This window comes from Macaca nemestrina, chromosome 12, assembly GCF_043159975.1.
Source record: "Macaca nemestrina isolate mMacNem1 chromosome 12, mMacNem.hap1, whole genome shotgun sequence".
NCBI classification, from domain to species: Eukaryota; Metazoa; Chordata; class Mammalia; order Primates; family Cercopithecidae; genus Macaca; species Macaca nemestrina.
The window spans coordinates 6,925,747-6,943,599 of NC_092136.1; the positions used below are offsets into that span (position 1 = coordinate 6,925,747).

The following is a 17,853-nucleotide window of genomic DNA, read 5'->3' on the forward strand; positions in this document are numbered from 1 at the left end:
TGAACTTTCCTCTCTTCGCCTGTAAAGTAGATTGTATGAGGACTCCATGAGGTCACCCACTTCAAGTCCGTGGCAGAGGATAACTATCCACAAGGCGATGACAATGGCGCAGGGAGGGATGGCGACTTGCCTGGAGACACACAGCACCGTCTCTCCCATACTCAGTCATTCACACCATCACTGATTCACCAGGCACCCACTCCGTGTCCAGCAGGACTCCAGGGACCCCAAATGCACACTACTATGGAAGCCAACCTGGGTGCCACCGGCCACGGGCCCCGCACGGAGCTTGATGATGAAGACTCCTACCCCCAGGGTGGCTGGGACACGGTCTTCCTGGTGGCCCTGCTGCTCCTTGGGCTGCCAGCCAATGGGCTGATGGCGTGGCTGGCTGGCTCCCAGGCCCGGCATGGAGCGGGCACGCGTCTGGCGCTGCTCCTGCTCAGTCTGGCCCTCTCTGACTTCTTGTTCCTGGCAGCAGCGGCCTTCCAGATCCTGGAGATCCAGCATGGGGGGCACTGGCCACTGGGGACAGCCGCCTGCCGCTTCTACTACTTCCTGTGGGGTGTGTCCTACTCCTCCGGCCTCTTCCTGCTGGCTGCCCTCAGCCTGGACCGCTGCCTGCTGGCGCTGTGCCCACATTGGTACCCTGGCCACCGCCCAGTCCGCCTGCCCCTCTGGGTCTGCGCCGGGGTCTGGGTGCTGGCCACACTCTTCAGCGTGCCCTGGCTGGTCTTCCCTGAGGCCGCCGTCTGGTGGTACGACCTGGTCATCTGCCTGGACTTCTGGGACAGCGAGGAGCTGTCGCTGCGGATGCTGGAGGTCCTGGGGGGCTTCCTGCCTTTCCTCCTGCTGCTCGTCTGCCATGTGCTCACCCAGGCCACAGCCTGTCGCACCTGCCGCCGCCAACAACAGCCCGCAGCCTGCCAGGGCTTCGCCCGTGTGGCCAGGACCATTCTGTCGGCCTACGTGGTCCTGAGGCTGCCCTACCAGCTGGCCCAGCTGCTCTACCTGGCCTTCCTGTGGGACATATACTCCGGCTACCTGCTCTGGGAAGCCCTGGTCTACTCCGACTACCTGATCCTGCTCAACAGCTGCCTCAGCCCCTTCCTCTGCCTCATGGCCAGTGCCGACCTCCGGACCCTGCTGCGTTCTGTGCTTTCGTCCTTCGCGGCAGCTCTCTGCGAGGAGCGGCCGGGCAGCTTCACGCCAGCTGAGCCACAGACCCAGCTGGATTCTCAGGGTCCAACTCTGCCAGAGCCGATGGCAGAGGCCCAGCCACAGATGGATCCTGTGGCCCAGCCTCAGGTGAACCCCATACTCCAGCCACGATCAGATCCCACAGCCCAGCCACAGCTGAACCCCATGGCCCAGCCACAGTCTGATTCTGTGGCCCAGCCACAGCTGAACCCCATGGCCCAGCCACAGTCTGATTCTGTGGCCCAGCCACAGCTGAACCCCATGGCCCAGCCACAGTCTGATTCTGTGGCCCAGCCACAGCTGAACCTCACGGCCCAGCCACAGTCAGACACTAAGGTCCAGACCCCTGAAGCCGCTGCCAGTGTGCCCAGTCCCTGTGATGAAGCCTCCCCAGCCCCATCCTCACATCCCACCCCAGGGGCCCCTGAGGACCCAGCCACACCTCCTGTCTCTGAAGGAGAAAGCCCCAGTGGCACCCCGCCAGAGATGGCCCAGGGTGCAGGCCCCACGTGAAAGTCCAGGAACGCCCAGGCCCACGAGAGCGGTGAGAGAGCACAGGGGAGACAGAGGAACCAGCCAGTCAGACAGGTGGGGAGCTGCGGACGGCGTTGTCCTTAAAAACCCTGCCGAGTCCCTGGGGCCTGGAAGGAGGACTTGAGGGAGGGGAAACAAACCAGCCAAAAGTCGCAGGCAGTTCCATGTCAGCGTCCCCTGCTCCCAGCCACCAGTCTTTTCCATGGTTGCTCCCAACACACACACAGTTGCCCAACAGCCTCCGAACCACAGCTAATGGCGTCTTGCAGGGTTCTGTCCCTCAACACCCCAGACCCTGCTGACAACTCTCCCCTGGGCCTCAGTCCTGCAGGACAACAGGGGGCACTTTCCCCGGGCTTGACCTGACCTCCCCTTGGTCCTTCCCTCCCTCTCCTCCTCTGGGCCTGGACACAAGGATGTGAAACAAAAAAGTCCCTGCAGAGAAGAGGGCCTCACAGGAGCCACCAGCCCCAAGCAGGAGCCTGAGGCCCCGGTGACCCACAAGCTGGCCTGGCATGGCCAAGCCTGGTCCACCAGTCCCCTTCCCCCAACAGTCACTGAGGCTGGGGCAGGGCCTCCCTCAGCAAGGCGCCAGAAGAGGCAAGAGCTGCCTAGCCTGGATTCAAACCCAGCTCTGCCATGTCCCAGCTGAGCGACTCTGGAGGAGCAACTTCACCTTCCAAGCTCCCGTGTCATCGGCTATTGAGAGGATGAAATGAGAAAGTGTGTAAGGCACCCACAAGAGCCTGGCGCACGGAGGGGCTTGGCAAACTGGCCTTTCTTCTCCTTCATCCACATAGAGGGATGTCCCTTTAGAGGCTGGGGATGGATGGAGGAGGCAGCAGGGAGAGCCACCACCTGGCCCAGGCATCTGGGATCTTGTGACCAGTCTGGGCTGCAGACACCCAGGTGGCCTAAGATCAGAGGGCCGCCCCTGTGCTTTGGGGGCCTGCAGAGGACTTCAAAGTCTGACTCTATTTAAAAGTTCGATTAGCATCCGCCTGCTCCCCACCTCCCGTGGAGGGCAGCACTAGATTCTCTGTGGGGGCTGCAGGTACAGAGGGCCCCTATCCTGCCTGAATAGCAGCCTCCCTCTGTCTGAGCCCAAGTGCACAGATGGGAAGTTGTCCAAGCACACACAGCTCAGGGCACCAGTGGTTCTATAAAGGGCAAAGGCTCCCAGAGGTCACACAGCCTCTCTAGGGCAGAACCAGTTCTTCCCTCTCAAGCTGCTGATGCTGCAGAAAAAACTAGAAGTGCTGAAGGTTTATCTTCCAACCCCCACTCCACTTCCCTTTTCCTACCCATCATCCTCTCCTGGCACCCACCACACCTGCGGAACACCGACCCCCAGTGTTCCAGTCATACCCCCTTATCCCATTAGCTCAGTATCGTGACCTTCAGCAACTGAGATGCCCTTCCCAGCAGGTATAAATGACAATGATGTCTGATGTGCAACCCTTCCCAGAGACACCTGCATTTTCCAAACGCAGCAGACAGTGCAGGCAGCCTAGGGTGATACAGTCAGGTCTGGGTTCTGGTTACTAACTTCCTCTCAACCCATTTTCTCCTCTGTAAAATGGAGTGATCATGTTCCCCTTGCAGGCTTGGCAGTTCTGATCACTGACTGAGCCCAGGGATGGGAAGTGCCGTGGGCGGTGGTGGTGGTGATACCAGAAGCATAGTCGTAGTGATGGAATTTTGGGCACTGAGGCCCATGGGAGAGAGATTTCTGGCCAGGCATGAATTTATTGAATTCATTCATCCAGTATTTCTTGGGCACTAGCTAGATGCCTTCTGGCCAGCCTTCCATTCTGGAGCCACCTGGGTGGGGTTAAGGGTGCACTCTCGCTGGGCGCGGTGGCTCAAGCCTGTAATCCCAGCATTTTGGGAGGCCAAGACGGGCGGATCACGAGGTCAAGAGATCGAGACCATCCTGGCTAACATGGTGAAACCCCATCTCTACTAAAAAATACAAAAAAAAAAAAAAACTAGCCGGGTGAGGTGGCGGGCGCCTGTAGTCCCAGCTACTCGGGAGGCTGAGGCAGGAGAATGGCGTAAACCCGGGAGGCAGAGCTTGCAGTGAGCCGAGATCACGCCACTGCACTCCAGCCCGGGCGACAGAGCGAGACTCCGTCTCAAAAAAAAAAAAAAAAAAGGGCGCACTCTCTTGGCCGGGCATGGTGGCTCACACCTGTAATCCCAGCACTTTGGGAGGGTGAGGTGGGCAGATCACGAGGTCAGGAGATCAAGACCATCCTGGCTAACACGGTGAAACTCCTTCTCTACTAAAAATACAAAAAAATTAGCCAGACGTGGTGGTGGTCGCCTGTAGTCCCAGCTACTCGGGAGGCTGAGGCAGGATAATGGCATGAACCTGGGAGGCAGAGCTTGCAGTGAACCGAGATCGCACTACTGCACTCCAGCCTGGGCGACAGAGCGAGATTCCATCTCAAAAAAAAAAAAAAAAAAAAAAGGTGCACTCTCTGGTGACCATCAGGGGTTGTCTGAATCCTGGCTCCACCACCCACAGGCTGTGTGACCTTCCACAAAGCTCTTAGCCTCTTTGGGACTCAGTTTCCTCATCTGTAAAATGAGGGTCTTAATAATGGAATCCATCTTGCAGGACTGTGAATCCCTATGAAGCGTTCGTGATCGTCAAGCCATTAATTTGATGACAGCAGTGGGCACCCCCTGGTCTCACTCAGCCCTGGGACCAATACTGAGCCACAGGCCAGCACCTGAGTGGCAGGTTGCCTGCCCCCCAGGCCTCCCCACCACGGCACTGCCTCCTGTTCCACAAGGGAAGCTCTTGCTCTCCCCATCCCATTGAAGTCCACACTCTGAGCTTCAGGGCCTGGACTCTGGTCCCCCTTGGGGCACTCCACAGTGCCCTTCTCCCTTTTCCTGGGCAGGGCTCCCAGAGCCTTTTCAGCATGGCAGGCAGATTGGGAAATAAAACCTCAGCACCAGCTGCTTGCCTTCAGCTCTGGTCCACACTCCAAACCCCACCTCTTGGGGAGTGGGCCAGCCCCACTTCCAAGGACCCCAAGGGGAATCCCACCCATAATGGGTGATTTCTATCCAGGAGAAAGAGCAGTGCTGACCATCACCCTTGGTCAGCCAGAGCAGTGGATGCTCAAGAAAGGAATAAGCGAGGTAGCTGGTACCCCAAAGCCGCCAGCCTGAGGGAGGTGGGGCAGACTCCACCTGTGGGACAGGATGGGGTGGAATGCCTGAAGGGTTTTGCAGAATAAAGAAGAGTTCTCAGGCCAGACACGGTGAATCACACCTGTGATCCCAGCACTTTAGAAAGCCAAGGCAGGCGGATCAACTGAGGTCAGGAGTTCAAGACCAGCCTGGCCAACATGGTGAAACCTCGTCTCTACAAATACAAAAAATTAGCCGGGCGTGGTAGCGCATGCCTGTAATGCCAGTTACTCGGGAGGCTGAGGCAGGAGAATTGCTTGAACCCGGGAGACACAGGTTGTGTAACCCCCTCGAGGGGTTCACCTTGCCTGCTGCCTAGACAGAGCTGATTCATTAAGACAGGGGAATTGCAATAGAGAAAGAGTAATTCATGCAGAGCCGGCTGTGCGGGAGACTGGAGTTTTATTCTTACTCAAATTGGTCTCCTTGAGCATCTGGGGAGCAGAGTTTGTAAGGATAACTTGGTGGGTGGGGGAAGCCAGTGAACCAGTAGTGCTGATTGGTCAGAGATGAAATCACAGGGAGTCAGAGCTGTCATCTTGCACTGAGGCAGTTCCTGGGTGGGGGCCACAAGATCAGAGGAGCCAGTTTATTGATCTGGGTGGTACCAGCTGATCCATCAAGTGCAGGGTCTGCAAAATATCTCAAGCGCTGATCTTAGGAGCAGCTTAGGGAGGATCCGAATCTTGTAGTCTCCAGCTGCCTGACTCCTGAACCATAATTTCTTTTCTTTCGAGATGGAGTTTTGCTCTTGTTGCCCAGCCTGGAATGCAATGGCGTAATCTCAGCTCACCACAACCTCCACTACCCGGGTTCAAGCGATTCTCCTCCCTCAGTCTCCTGAGTAGCTGGGATTACAGGCATGCACACCACGCCCAGCTAATTTTGCATTTTTTAGTAGAGACTGTGTTTCATCATGTTGGCCAGGGTGATCTCAAACTCTCGACCTCAGGTGGTCCGCCCACCTCGGCCTCCCAAAGTGCTGGGATTACAGGCGTGAGCCACCATACCTGGCCCTAAACCATAATTTCTAATCTTGTGGCTAATGTTAGTCCTACAAAGGCAATCTAGTCCCCAGGCAACGAGGAAGTCTGCTTTGGGAAAGGGCTGTTACCGTCTTTGTTTATAAACTAAGTTTCTCCCAAAATTAGTTCAACCTACACCCAGAAATGAACAAGGACAGCTTAGAGATTAGAAGCAAGATGGAGGCTGGGCACAGTGGCTCAAGCCTGTAATCCCAGCACTTTGGGAGGCCGAGACGGGCGGATCATGAGGTCAGGAGATCGACACCATCCTGGTTAACACAGTGAAACCCTGTCTCTACTAAAAAATACAAAAAAACTAGCTGGGCGAGGTGGCAGGCACCTGTAGTCCCAGCTACCCGGGAGGCTGAGACAGGAGAATGGCGTAAACCCGGGAGGCGGAGCTTGCAGTGAGCTGAGATCCGGCCACTGCACTCCATCCTGGGCGACAGAGCAAGACTCCGTCTCAAAAAAAAAAAAAAAAAAAAAAAAGAAGCAAGATGGATTCAGTTAAGTTAGATCTCTTTCACTGTCTCACAGTTTTGCAAAGGTGGTTTCCGTTGCAGTGAGCCGAGACTGCGCCACTGCACTCCAGCCTGGGCAACAGAGCAAGACTCTGTCTCAAAAAAAAAAAAAAAAAAAGAGTTCTCCTAGTGGCCCATGGAGGAGGATTTTGTGTTAGAGAAAATGAGCATGAAGGTGGGCTCAGCCCAAAGACATTGCCCAGTCACACACCTCCTGCCTACCACATCCCAGGGGGCCAGTCTCCTGCTGCCGTCTGGAAGACTCACTCCTTCTCCAGGTGAGAAATGCCTTTCCTTCCCTCTCCTTCATTGATTCTGAGAGTTGTGATTATGAATATTGTTCAATTCTACATTCAGGGTTGCTGCTCATTCATTCATTCCTCATACATTACTTGATCTCATACCGAGTGTTGGGTCTTGTTCTAGGTGCTGGGAATACAGTAGGAAGATAGGCAAAGTCCTTCCCCTCGATTTGCTGACATTCTGGTGGAGGCTGACACAAAGCACATACACCAATAAGCACCTGATGCACATCAGGCGGCGCCGCAGAAGAACACAGGCCGGGTGGTGGCTCACACCTGTAATCCCAGAGTTTTGGGAGGCTGAGGCAGGAGGATTTTTTGAGGCCTTTGAGGCCAGGAATTTGGAACCAGCCTGGGCAACACAGGAGACCTCCATCTCTACAAAAATAAAAATTAGCTAGGCAAGGTGCTGCGTGCCTGTAGTCCTAGCTACTTGGGAGGCTGAGGTGGGAGGACTGAGCCCCAGCGTGTGAGGTGGTAGTGAGCTAGGACCATGCCACTGCACTCCAGCCTGGGCAACAGAGCAAGACCCTGTCTCCAAAAAAAAAGAACAATGCAGTCAGGACAAGCAAGGCCCAGAGAGTGGCTGGGTGAGGAGTGGTCCGTGAGAGCCCTAGGAGGAGGTGACATCTGACCAGAGACCTGGATTGAGTGGGGAATGGAGACTTTTTGGGATCTGAGGAAAGAGTTTCCAGATGGAGAGAACAGGATGTGCCCAGGTCTTGGGGTGGGAAGGAAGGTGGGTGGGATCTAGATCCTTCCAGCCCCAGGGTTTATACAGCAGTAGGAAAAGCAAGGGCTTTGGACCCAAGCAGGCGGGCACCGCACCTCTCTGTGCCTGTTTCCTCAATGGGGTGTGGTGATGGGAATGAGATGGGGGACAAGCCCGAGGTAACTCTCAGACACACAGTGGGGGCTTCTTGTAGCCAGAGACAAGGCTCCTGTGGCTTCTGCTCTTTCCCCGCTTCCTCCTCCACCCGTCTCTTTCTAGGAAAGGGACGGTGCCATCGGTCAGCCAGGGCAGTGGATGCTCAAGGAAGGAATAAGGGAAGTAGCCAGTGCCCCAGAGTCGCTGGCCTAAGGGAGCAGGGGTACACTCCACGTGTGGAATGGGATGGGGTGGATCTGGAGAGGCTAGTCTGGGCTCCTTGTCACAGGAGCTGGCTAGAGGAAGACAGAGGCCTGTGAATGGATTTCCAGGCCTCCAAGGGAGATGGTGGAGAAAAGAAGGCAAGGTGCAAGGTACTTGCTGGCCATGGCCCCCTTTCGACTTGTAATAAGAAGGCTCGGCAGAATGCACAGGTGTTTACCCCGAAAAATGGGACTCCTGGGTCTTCCACTCATTCCATAAACACTGCTGTTTTCTCGATGGGCACAGTGGCTCACACCTGTAATCCCAGCACTTTGGGAGGCTGAGGCAGGAGGATTGCTTGAGCCCAGGAGTTCAAGACTAGCCTGGGGGGCTGGGCGTGGTGGCTCACACCTGTAATCCCAGCAGTTTGGGAGACCAAGGCAGGTGGATCACCTGAGGTCAGGAGTTCAAGACCAGCCTGGCCAACTTGGCGAAACCCCATCTCTAATAAAAATACAAAATAATAGCAGGGCATGGTAGCAGGCACCTGTAATCCCAGCGACTTGGGAGGCTGAGGCAGTAGAATTGCTTGAATGCGGGAGGCGGAGGTTGCAGTGAGCCGAGATCGCGCCATTGCACTCCAGCCTGGGAAGAGAGCAAGAGTCTCAAAAAAAAAAAAAAAATTAGCTGTACATAGTGGCGTGTGCCTGTAGTCCCAGCTACTCGGGAGGCTGAGGCAGGAGACTTGCTTGAACCCGGGAGGCAGAGGTTGCAGTGAGCCGAGATCGTGGTATTGCACTCCAGCCTGGGAGATAGACTCAAAACAAAACAAGACAAAAAAAAAAAAAAAAAACACCAGCCTGGGTGACAGAGCAAGAGACCCCATCTCCACAAAAGGTAAAAGAAAACTTAGCCAGGCGTGGCTAAGTTTGTGTCTGGAGTCCCAGCTAATTGGGAGGCTGAGGCAGGAGGATCCCTTGAGCCTAGGAGGTCGAGGCTGCAGTGAGCCATGATCATGCCACTGCACTCCAGCCCGGGTGACACACCTTGTCTCAAAAAAAAACCACCCCAACACCTGCTGTTATTTTCCTTTTTTTTTTTTTTTTTTTTTTGAGACGGAGTCTCGCGCTGTCACCCAGGCTGGAGTGTAGTGGCCGGATCTCAGCTCACTGCAAGCTCCGCCTCCCGGGTTCACACCATTCTCCTGCCTCAGCCTCCCGAGTAGCTGGGACTACAGGCGCCCGCCACCTCACCCGGCTAATTTTTTGTATTTTTTAGTAGAGACGGGGTTTCACCGTGTTAACCAGCATGGTCTCGATCTCCTGACCTCGTGATCCGCCCGTCTCGGCCTCCCAAAGTGCTGGGATTACAGGCTTGAGCCACCGCGCCCGGCCTGTTATTTTCTTTATATTGTTAACCAAGAGCATGAACTTTTATAACTTAAAAAGAGTCACGTGAACATATCCACGGTCCGTGTAGATTCTACATTTATTTGTTGGGGGCGGTAATGGGGCCCTTTGGAGGCGTGCGTTCGGTCGGGGGCCGGGAAGGCGGGGCCTCACCGAATCCTGGAGACTCCTGCGGATGCTACTGTGAGAAGCAGGACCGCGAAAGGACTTTGCGTTCGCGGAAAGCCTGCAGCCGCACCTGCGGCGCCTCTGCGGCGGCCGCCGTCGGTCCTGCCCCGCCCCCTTCTTCCCCAGGAGCTGCAGAGGGGAGCGCCCTACCGGGTCCTGGGGGCGGGGCTCCCCTGGCCCCGCCCCCGGCGGCGACGCTCAGCCTCCCGCCCCGCCCCTCCGCGCGTGACCTCGGCCCCGCCCCCGCGAGCCCCTGCCCCGTCCCCGCCCCCGCTCCCGGTCCCTCTGTCACTTCCTGAATCCCGCTTCCTGCTTCCCAGAGGCCGGGATCCGGAGCCGCCCGAAGCCGGTGCCGCAGCCCCCGGCTACCCCGGTGCCCCCGGTAAGAGCGGCAGGGCCGGGGCTGGGGGCGCGGGCGCGGGCTGGGCGGGGCTGCGGGGGCTGAGCGGGGATCGCGGGTCCCAGGAGCCTTTCCCCTCCCTTGCGCCCACTCTCAGTCCTACTCCCCTTGGCCGCCCATCCTCTCCTCTCCTGGGCGGGGGTCCCTGGAAGTTGGGCTCCTGGTTCACCCTGGACCCCGCTCCGAGGCCGCTCTGGGTTGCTTCGCGGCCGGCAGCTGCGTCCCGACCCCCATCTCTTCCTGGGGGTCATGCCGGGGCTCCCTGGACATTCCCTGGGACTCAGAACTGGGGCCTCACTTGGCCCCACAGTAGAGAGACTTTTCCTGCCTCCTCTCTCCTTCCTCCCCATTACCCAGCCTCCAAATCTCTAGGCAGGAAGGAGGCTGCTCCCGACTGGCTGGGACCTACAGCAGAGCTGAGAGCTCTCCAACTCCGGCACCTCCCACCTCCTGCCCCGCACACACACCAGAGCCAGGGAGGGGCCCTGCGTCCTGCAAAGCCCCTCAGCACTCAGCGGTGATCGGTGCCGGAGCATTTACCCCTCAGATCACTGCCTGCCGGGTGAGAGGCGGCCAGGCTCTGCACCTGTGACCCCATTCTGTAACTGGGGAAACTGAGACCCAGGAGGGTTACAGTGGCCAGGCCCCCGGTTGCCTCCTCTCGGTTCACCTTCAGCAGCCTAGGGAGGGCTGGAGTTGTTCGGCTGCACAGCGCTGACCCCGGCCTCTCTGTCCCGCAGACATGTCCTTCCGCAAAGTGGTCCGGCAGAGCAAATTCCGGCATGTGTTCGGGCAGCCGGTCAAGAACGACCAGTGCTATGAGGACATTCGCGTGTCCCGTGTTACCTGGGACAGCACCTTCTGCGCTGTCAACCCCAAGTTCCTGGCAGTGATTGTGGAGGCCAGTGGCGGGGGTGCCTTTCTGGTGCTCCCCCTAAGCAAGGTGGGTCCTGTCAGGGTTGGGGGGAAGAGGAGGCACCTCGGCCACCCCTGCTGGGCCTTTCTGCATACCTCAAATCCCTCATCTTGCCATTTCTCACACTGCTGGGCAGGCGTTATAACCCACATTTATTGCCCCAAGTGTTAGCACAGATAGAGAGTGGCCTGTTGCCATAGAGTCAGGATTAGAGGCAGCAAACATTTCCTGCTCACCTGGCGAGTGGGGCACAGTCACATCTGGGCCACCTGTGAGCCAGGACTTGCACATCATTCCCACTCCATGGAAGGGAAGACCAAGACTCCGGGAGGGATGAAGCCCCCTGACTGCCCCCTCGTGCCCACAGACGGGCCGCATTGACAAGGCCTACCCGACGGTGTGTGGGCACACGGGACCTGTCCTGGACATCGACTGGTGTCCCCACAATGACGAAGTCATAGCCAGCGGCTCGGAGGACTGCACGGTCATGGTGAGGCACAGGACTGGCTGGGCCAGGGTCTCGGGCGTGGCTCAAGGGGGCCAGCAGTAGGGCCATCAGAGGACTGAGCCTGGTGGCCCTGTCCCTACCCTACCACAGGTGTGGCAGATCCCAGAGAATGGGCTGACCTCCCCACTGACAGAGCCGGTGGTGGTACTGGAGGGGCACACCAAGCGAGTGGGCATCATCGCCTGGCACCCCACGGCCCGAAACGTGCTGCTTAGTGCAGGTCTGCACCGCCCCCCGTTTTGTCCCCCCACGGACCTCTCCATACACCCCAGCAGCCCCTCCAGGGCCCACCTGACAGATGGGAAAGCTGAGGCCCTCAGAGTTGGAGAGACCCAGTCTGTCCCAGGGTGGTGGGCAGAGTGGGCCTTGGCCTGGTGAGCTAATGGCCTCCTGCCACCCGCCTGGCCTGAGCTGACAGCCCTCACCTGCCAGGCTGTGACAACGTGGTACTCATCTGGAACGTGGGCACAGCAGAGGAGCTGTACCGCCTGGACAGCCTGCACCCTGACCTCATCTACAACGTCAGCTGGAACCGCAACGGCAGCCTGTTTTGCTCAGCGTGCAAGGACAAGAGCGTGCGCATCATCGACCCCCGTCGGGGCACCCTGATGGCAGTATGTGGCCTCAGAGGGCAAGGATGGCTGTGAATAGGCCCAGGGCCTTGAGCAGGGCACTGCACTGACCAGCCTGTCCCCCCCACAGGAGCGGGAGAAGGCTCATGAGGGGGCCCGGCCCATGCGAGCCATCTTCCTGGCAGATGGCAAGGTGTTCACCACAGGCTTCAGCCGAATGAGTGAGCGGCAGCTGGCACTCTGGGACCCAGTGAGTGGCCAGCTTAAGGGGGCAAGCTTGAGACTTGGGCCCCACCCTGAAGAGCTCTGCCCTGGGCCAGGCAGGCATGGTTCACCGGAGAGGCCTGTGGTTCCTAGGTTCTCTACCTGGCACTTGAGGCTCTCAGGGCTGGGGACTCTGTCAGCCTTTCCTCTCCTGCCCCCTGCTCGCCCAACTGCCCCGCCACTCCCCCATGGCCTCCCACTGCCTCCGTGTCTTTGCCCATGTTCATACCAACGAAAGAACCTTTCTCTCCCTTGGTTGCCTGTACCACCCACTGCCTATGCAGGGCTCCCCACTCCTCCAGCAAGCCTCCTCCTCCAGCAAGCCTCCCGGCCCTGCCCTGAAGCGTCCTCTCCCCCAGCCCTTTCTGCTTCTGCACAGTGACCTCCAGGGCCCCTTGATCTGGGGCTGGTGCTGCTGGCACCCCAGGCTCCCCACGGTGGGGTATGTTTCAGCACTTGTTCAGTGGCCTGGGCATAGTCTTAAGGCCTGGAGGAAGCTGGAAAAGAGGGACCCTGGGAAAAAAGTGGAGCCAGGAGGGCCAGGTGGGGGTCGTCATGTGGGAAAAGGCATAGAGGCAGCAGAGGGCCCACCTGCATTTAGGGGGCAGTGCTGGCTGGCCTTAGTGAGGCCAGCTAAGGCCCGTCCTGGTTTGGGATTAGGGGGCGAGGAGGTTCTGCTTGGCCTGACTGCCCCCAATGTGCCAGGAAAACCTCGAGGAACCCATGGCCCTGCAGGAACTGGACTCGAGCAACGGGGCCCTGCTGCCCTTCTACGACCCCGACACCAGTGTGGTCTACGTCTGCGGCAAGGTGGGGCTGGGCAGGGCTGGCGAGGGGCAGGGAAGAGGCATGCCCGGGTGCTGAGCCCCCTCCCCACACAGGGCGACTCCAGCATCCGGTACTTTGAGATCACAGAGGAGCCCCCCTACATCCACTTCCTGAACACATTCACCAGCAAGGAGCCCCAGCGGGGCATGGGCAGCATGCCCAAGCGGGGCCTGGAGGTCAGCAAGTGCGAGATTGCCCGGTAAGAGGGCCAGCGAGGCCACTCAGGGACAGGGGCATCCAAGGTAAGAGGTCAGGTCACTGGAGGCTGCTCGGGAGCAGGCTGAAACCTTGGGCCAGGGAGGCCCGGCGGGCCATGGGAACTGTCACGAGGCAGCCTGTGTGGCGGTCTAGCCGCCTTAGGGGTCAGCCTGTGGAGGTCCTGGGGTGAGGACTGGAAGTGAAGGATGCTGGGAGCCAGGAGAGCTGGCGGTGGGGAGGGCGGGTGTTCCACCCACAGCTGCTCCTCGCATCCCCAGGTTCTACAAACTTCACGAGCGCAAGTGTGAGCCCATCGTCATGACTGTGCCAAGAAAGGTGAGGCCACCTGTCCCTCTGCTCATTTGCCCCTTTCTCCAGCAGGCGGGCCATGCAATTGTGACTAGGGCAAGGCCTGTGAACAGAACATGACCTAGTATGGTTTGTGGGCAGTGAGCTGGACAGATGCCAGCTTGCCCTTGTACCAGCCAGCTGTTGGGCTGTGCCAGTCAGGGGGCAAGTGGGGATGAGACACGGGGTGAGTGGGGGCCCTGCCCTGGATGAGCCACAGGAGAAGGATGCCAGGCAGTCAGGGAGGGAGTGGGAGCCAGAGATCTTCCTGAAGGAGGCAGTACCCATAGCACAGCTAGGGTGGCGCCATCCACTGGGGGCAGGCCAGGCGAAGGGCACGGTGGTGGGAATGGAGAGAGGAACACGGAGTCTGGCCGCAGTGGGGAATCCCATGAAGAGGGGACCGGGCCACATGTGGCTTGGCCTCAGATACCAAGAGCCTTGGACACGCTTCCATGATTCTCTGGCCAGCGTTTGCCGACTGCTCTTTCAACATGCCAGGCACATTTTGGGGAGTGAAGCTGAGAGCTGAGCTGATAGGGTCTGCTCCAGGAGCTCACAGTCCATGGACCCCAGAATCCCACAAAGCCACACAGTGGCCCCTGTGGCCTGCAGGGGAAGGTGGTGACAGGGGCCTTGCTCAGAAGGGTGGGAAAGCTTCGGAGGGAGCTGTTGGCGGCGTCCAGAAGGGAAGTGAAAGGCCACAATGGAGCTTTCCAGAGGGAGAATGGGTTAACAGAGTGCAAGCCTGGAGGCCCAGGGATGAGGGGACCCTATGGGGCCTCCCAACTGATCCTGACGTCCTGGCCCCCTGCCCAGTCGGACCTCTTCCAGGATGATCTGTACCCCGACACAGCCGGGCCTGAGGCAGCCCTGGAGGCTGAGGAGTGGGTGAGCGGGCGGGACGCTGACCCGATCCTCATCTCGCTGCGGGAGGCCTACGTGCCCAGCAAGCAGCGGGACCTGAAGATTAGCCGGCGCAACGTGTTGTCTGACAGCCGGCCCACCATGGCCCTGGGCTCCTCCCGCCTGGGGGCCCCTGCAGCCACCACCACTGCTGCTGATGCCACTCCCAGCGGCAGCCTGACCAGAGCTGGGGTATGCACCCACAGGCAGGGGTGATGCTGGGAGCCCCTCCTGTGGCCCTGGCCTGCTGTGTGGGCCTGGGCCATTTGCTCCCCCTCGCTGGGGTAGTGGTGGGTTTGGGAGGGCTATGGCTTAGCAGCCCCTGACCACCACCCCCTACCCCCACTTCATGTCCCCACAGGAGGCTGGGAAGCTGGAGGAGGTGATGCAGGAGCTGCGGGCCCTGAGAGCGCTGGTCAAGGAGCAGGGGGAGCGCATCTGCCGCCTGGAGGAGCAGTTGGGCCGCATGGAGAACGGGGATGCGTAGGGCCACAGCCACGCGCCACCTTCATCTCCTCCTCCGCCCCCTTCCCACTCAGCTTCTGCCAGCGGGTCGCACCCGGCTGGCTGGCTGCCCAGGGCCTCTGAGGCAGCGCAGGGGTCGGTTCCCACCCCGACCTGTCCCGGGCCGAGGCCGAAGCCACCACCCAGCTTTCTTCACTGTTCCTGTGGAGGATTTCCATGCCCAGGCGAGCTCCTCCTCCTCTGAGGGACCATTTCCCCGACCACTGCCCAGCCCTCTGCTCCCTCCCCAGAGGAGGCGGGAAGGTGGGCTCTATATTTTCATTCCAAATAAAATTCTCTTTCTAAAAGCCGGGCTGACCTGCCGCTGCAAGGGTGGGGCTGAGAAGTCTGGAAACCTGGAGACAGATGATGTCGCAGGAGTCACCCATGTGCTGGTGTGGGGGCAGTGAGCAGCCCCATAGACATTGCTCCCCTGGATTGTCAGGCAGGGAAACTGAGGCAGAGGACCTGGGCACACATGCAAGGCTGCATCCAGCTTCAAGTTGGTGCTGCTTCTCCCTTGGAGGACAGGCCCTGCAGCCCAGCCTCCTCCAGGAAGGCCGGGGAGGGTCTGGTGTGGACCAGGGGTCCTGCAGCAGGGAGGGGCCGATGGGGTATGTGGGCAGGAAGCGGAAGCCCGGGCCACCCTTCACTGCAGACGAGCACTGAGCTCACTTCTCGCTCAACACAGCCAGAGCTGGAGGTGGGTGCCCGGCGCGGAGGGGCCTGTGGACCAATGGTGAGCCTCGGAACCCCCGGGGTTCTTGGGATGGGGGCCACAGGCGGTCGGGGCTGGACTGTCTGGGCCGGTGGAGCTGAGGAGGGCCCCACACTGGCTCCGGGGAAGAGGTGAGACCTAAGAGAAGTATGGCAGAGGCTGGACCTTTCTCTCACCTGAGCTGGGCTCTCTGGGACTCCGGGCATGGCCCCCGGCACCCCACACTGGACCAGGCCCCCCTGAGGAGCCCGGGGAAGGCCCTCACCTGGTCTTCCTGTGAGCGGGAACTTGCATTCCTGGAACCTGGGTGGACAGCCTGGGGTGCTGGGGGAGGCTGGCTGCACCTCAGCACCCCTCCCCCGACACCCCCCACCTAGCCTGTTCCGACCGCAGACTTCCTCTGGCAGCTGCGCCCGCCTCCCCCAGCCCCCGGCCCTGCACGCCTGGGGCCCTCAGGGACTGGGAGTGGAACGGAAACCCTGCAGCTGGGGCAGCCCCGTGGTGGGGAGGGAGGAAGAGGGGCCTCCCGGAGCCCTGCTTGGGGACCTGGCCAAGCAGAAGATGAGCAGTTGCCTCGGGGAGGGTCCAGGCCCCTCCATCCTCCATCCCAGGCCTCAGGGAGAGCGAGCCCTGACACCAACTAGCAACCTCTTTCCCTCCCTCCCATCTCCTCCCCCACCCACCCAGGCAGCCTAGATATGTTTCACCCACGCTGACTACCTACTAACATGCTTGACCCAAAAAGCCCCCTTCTCCTAGCAGCTTATTGTGGGGGGTAGATAATAGACATAAAAAATGAGTACAATTATCTCTTGATTAGGTGGCATGAGAGGAAAAAGGCGCTGAGTGCTAGGGGGTGCTAGGGGCTGCTGGGGTGGGCTGCAGTGATAGACATCAGGGTAGAGGTTAAGGTCAGGTTCAGCCTCACTGGGGTGACCTTTGAGCACAGTGAGCAGGCCATGCAGCCTGGGGGAGGGAAGGGTGGGAGGAGGTGGAGCTTTCCGGGCAGAGGGAACAGCCAGTGCGAAGGCCCCAGGCAGGTGGCTCTGTGCCGCGGTTGGGGGAGGCCAGTGGTAGGGAGGAGGTTGGAGGAATGGGGGCTGATCTCACAGGCCCAGAGCCTGGTTGACCAAATAAGGCCTTGGCCTTCTCTGCTTGGCTGTCCCAAGAGGATCCCAAAGAGAAAAAAAGGAAAGTGGTCTTGATCACCCAGCCTGCCCCGCACCAGGCCCCATCCCAGGTGCTGAGCCCTCTGAGCCCCTGCCTGTCTCCCACAGGCTCTGCCCTGCACCCTCGGGCTCGGGATGCTGCTGGCCCTGCCAGGGGCCTTGGGCTCAGGTGGCAGCGCGGAGGACAGCGTGGGCTCCAGCTCTGTCACCGTTGTCCTGCTGCTGCTGCTGCTCTTGCTGCTGGTCACCGGCCTGGCACTGGCCTGGCGCCGCCTCAGCCGTGACTCGGGGGGCTACTACCACCCGGCCCGCCTGGGTGCCGCGCTGTGGGGCCGCACACGGCGCTTGCTCTGGGCCAGCCCCCCGGGCCGCTGGCTGCAGGCCCGAGCTGAGCTGGGGTCCCCAGACAATGATCTTGAGCGCCAGGAGGATGAGCAGGACGCAGACTATGACCACGTCACGGATGGTGGCCTGCAGGCTGACCCCGGGGAAGGCGAGCAGCTATGTGGAGAGGCGTCCAGCCCAGAGCAGGTCCCCGTGCGGGCTGAGGAAGCCAGAGACAGTGACACGGAGGGCGACCTGGTCCTTGGCTCCCCAGGACCAGCAAGCGCAGGGGGCAGTGCTGAGGCCCTGCTGAGTGACCTGCACGCCTTTGCTGGCAGCGCGGCCTGGGACGACAGCGCCAGGGCAGCTGGGGGCCAGGGCCTCCATGTCACCGCACTGTAGCAGCTGGTCTTGGTGTCCCATCTCTGCCACGGCCACTCACTCCCTGTACCTCTGCTTCCCAAGATGCCATGGCTGGATTGGACCCCCACCCCACATGACCACACCTCAGACTGTCACCCCCCACCAGTTCCCAAGTCCACGTGTATGCCCCTCACCACGGGAAGGGCCCCACCCCCACCCCCACCCCCACCCCCACCCCCACCCCCACAGGCATCAGGCAACCATTTGAAATAAAACTCCTCCAGCCTGTGACCCTGTGGTCCTACAGAGACCCCTCCCTCCCGGACCAGGGGCTCCCCCTGGCACAATCCAACCCACCCCTGCCCCCAGGCGTGCAGCGCAAAGAGTCAGGTCA

The 17,853-nt window shown here is 59.9% G+C and overlaps 3 protein-coding genes across 5 annotated transcripts; all 3 read left to right on the forward strand.

Annotated features, from left to right (window-relative positions):
* Positions 1 to 231: 231 nt before the first annotated feature.
* On the forward strand, positions 232 to 1,943 carry LOC105469683 (G protein-coupled receptor 152). Its single transcript, XM_071074162.1, has 2 exons — positions 232 to 1,437; positions 1,501 to 1,943. The coding sequence occupies exons 1-2, from the start codon at positions 232 to 234 to the stop codon at positions 1,711 to 1,713; spliced, it is 1,419 nt and encodes a 472-aa protein (XP_070930263.1). The 3' UTR covers positions 1,714 to 1,943.
* Positions 1,944 to 9,698: 7,755 nt separating this feature from the next.
* LOC105469681 (coronin 1B) lies at positions 9,699 to 15,193 on the forward strand. 3 transcript variants are annotated; one of them, XM_071074164.1, is made up of 12 exons: positions 9,699 to 9,823; positions 10,214 to 10,403; positions 10,582 to 10,784; positions 11,125 to 11,247; positions 11,356 to 11,485; positions 11,698 to 11,879; positions 11,968 to 12,087; positions 12,807 to 12,911; positions 12,983 to 13,128; positions 13,406 to 13,463; positions 14,295 to 14,573; positions 14,743 to 15,193. In XM_071074164.1, exons 3-12 carry the CDS (start codon positions 10,584 to 10,586, stop codon positions 14,866 to 14,868), a joined length of 1,470 nt encoding a protein of 489 aa, XP_070930265.1. In that variant the 5' UTR covers positions 9,699 to 9,823; positions 10,214 to 10,403; positions 10,582 to 10,583; the 3' UTR covers positions 14,869 to 15,193. The 3 variants fall into 3 exon arrangements, with proteins under 3 accessions (XP_070930265.1, XP_070930266.1, XP_070930267.1); XM_071074165.1 differs by having other exon boundaries at positions 9,703 to 9,823; positions 10,199 to 10,403; XM_071074166.1 differs by lacking the exon at positions 10,214 to 10,403 and having other exon boundaries at positions 9,704 to 9,823.
* Positions 15,194 to 15,218: 25 nt separating this feature from the next.
* On the forward strand, positions 15,219 to 17,689 carry PTPRCA (protein tyrosine phosphatase receptor type C associated protein). Its single transcript, XM_011721058.3, has 2 exons — positions 15,219 to 15,624; positions 16,881 to 17,689. Exons 1-2 carry the CDS (start codon positions 15,364 to 15,366, stop codon positions 17,496 to 17,498), a joined length of 879 nt encoding a protein of 292 aa, XP_011719360.1. The 5' UTR covers positions 15,219 to 15,363; the 3' UTR covers positions 17,499 to 17,689.
* Positions 17,690 to 17,853: the final 164 nt, after the last annotated feature.

Bases quoted from the DNA above. Each gene is read 5' to 3' on its own strand.
- LOC105469683 (XM_071074162.1), top strand. From the start codon at position 232: ATGCACACTACTATGGAAGCCAACCTGGGTGCCACCGGCCACGGGCCC. The intron at 1,438-1,500 runs GTGGCCCAGCCA...GCCCAGCCACAG, and splicing joins CCCAGCCACAGTCTGATTCT to CTGAACCTCACGGCCCAGCC.
- PTPRCA (XM_011721058.3), top strand. From the start codon at position 15,364: ATGCAAGGCTGCATCCAGCTTCAAGTTGGTGCTGCTTCTCCCTTGGAG. The intron at 15,625-16,880 runs GTGAGCCTCGGA...TGTCTCCCACAG, and splicing joins GAGGGGCCTGTGGACCAATG to GCTCTGCCCTGCACCCTCGG.
- LOC105469681 (XM_071074164.1), top strand. From the start codon at position 10,584: ATGTCCTTCCGCAAAGTGGTCCGGCAGAGCAAATTCCGGCATGTGTTC. The intron at 13,129-13,405 runs GTAAGAGGGCCA...TCGCATCCCCAG, and splicing joins AGCAAGTGCGAGATTGCCCG to GTTCTACAAACTTCACGAGC. The intron at 14,574-14,742 runs GTATGCACCCAC...ATGTCCCCACAG, and splicing joins GCAGCCTGACCAGAGCTGGG to GAGGCTGGGAAGCTGGAGGA.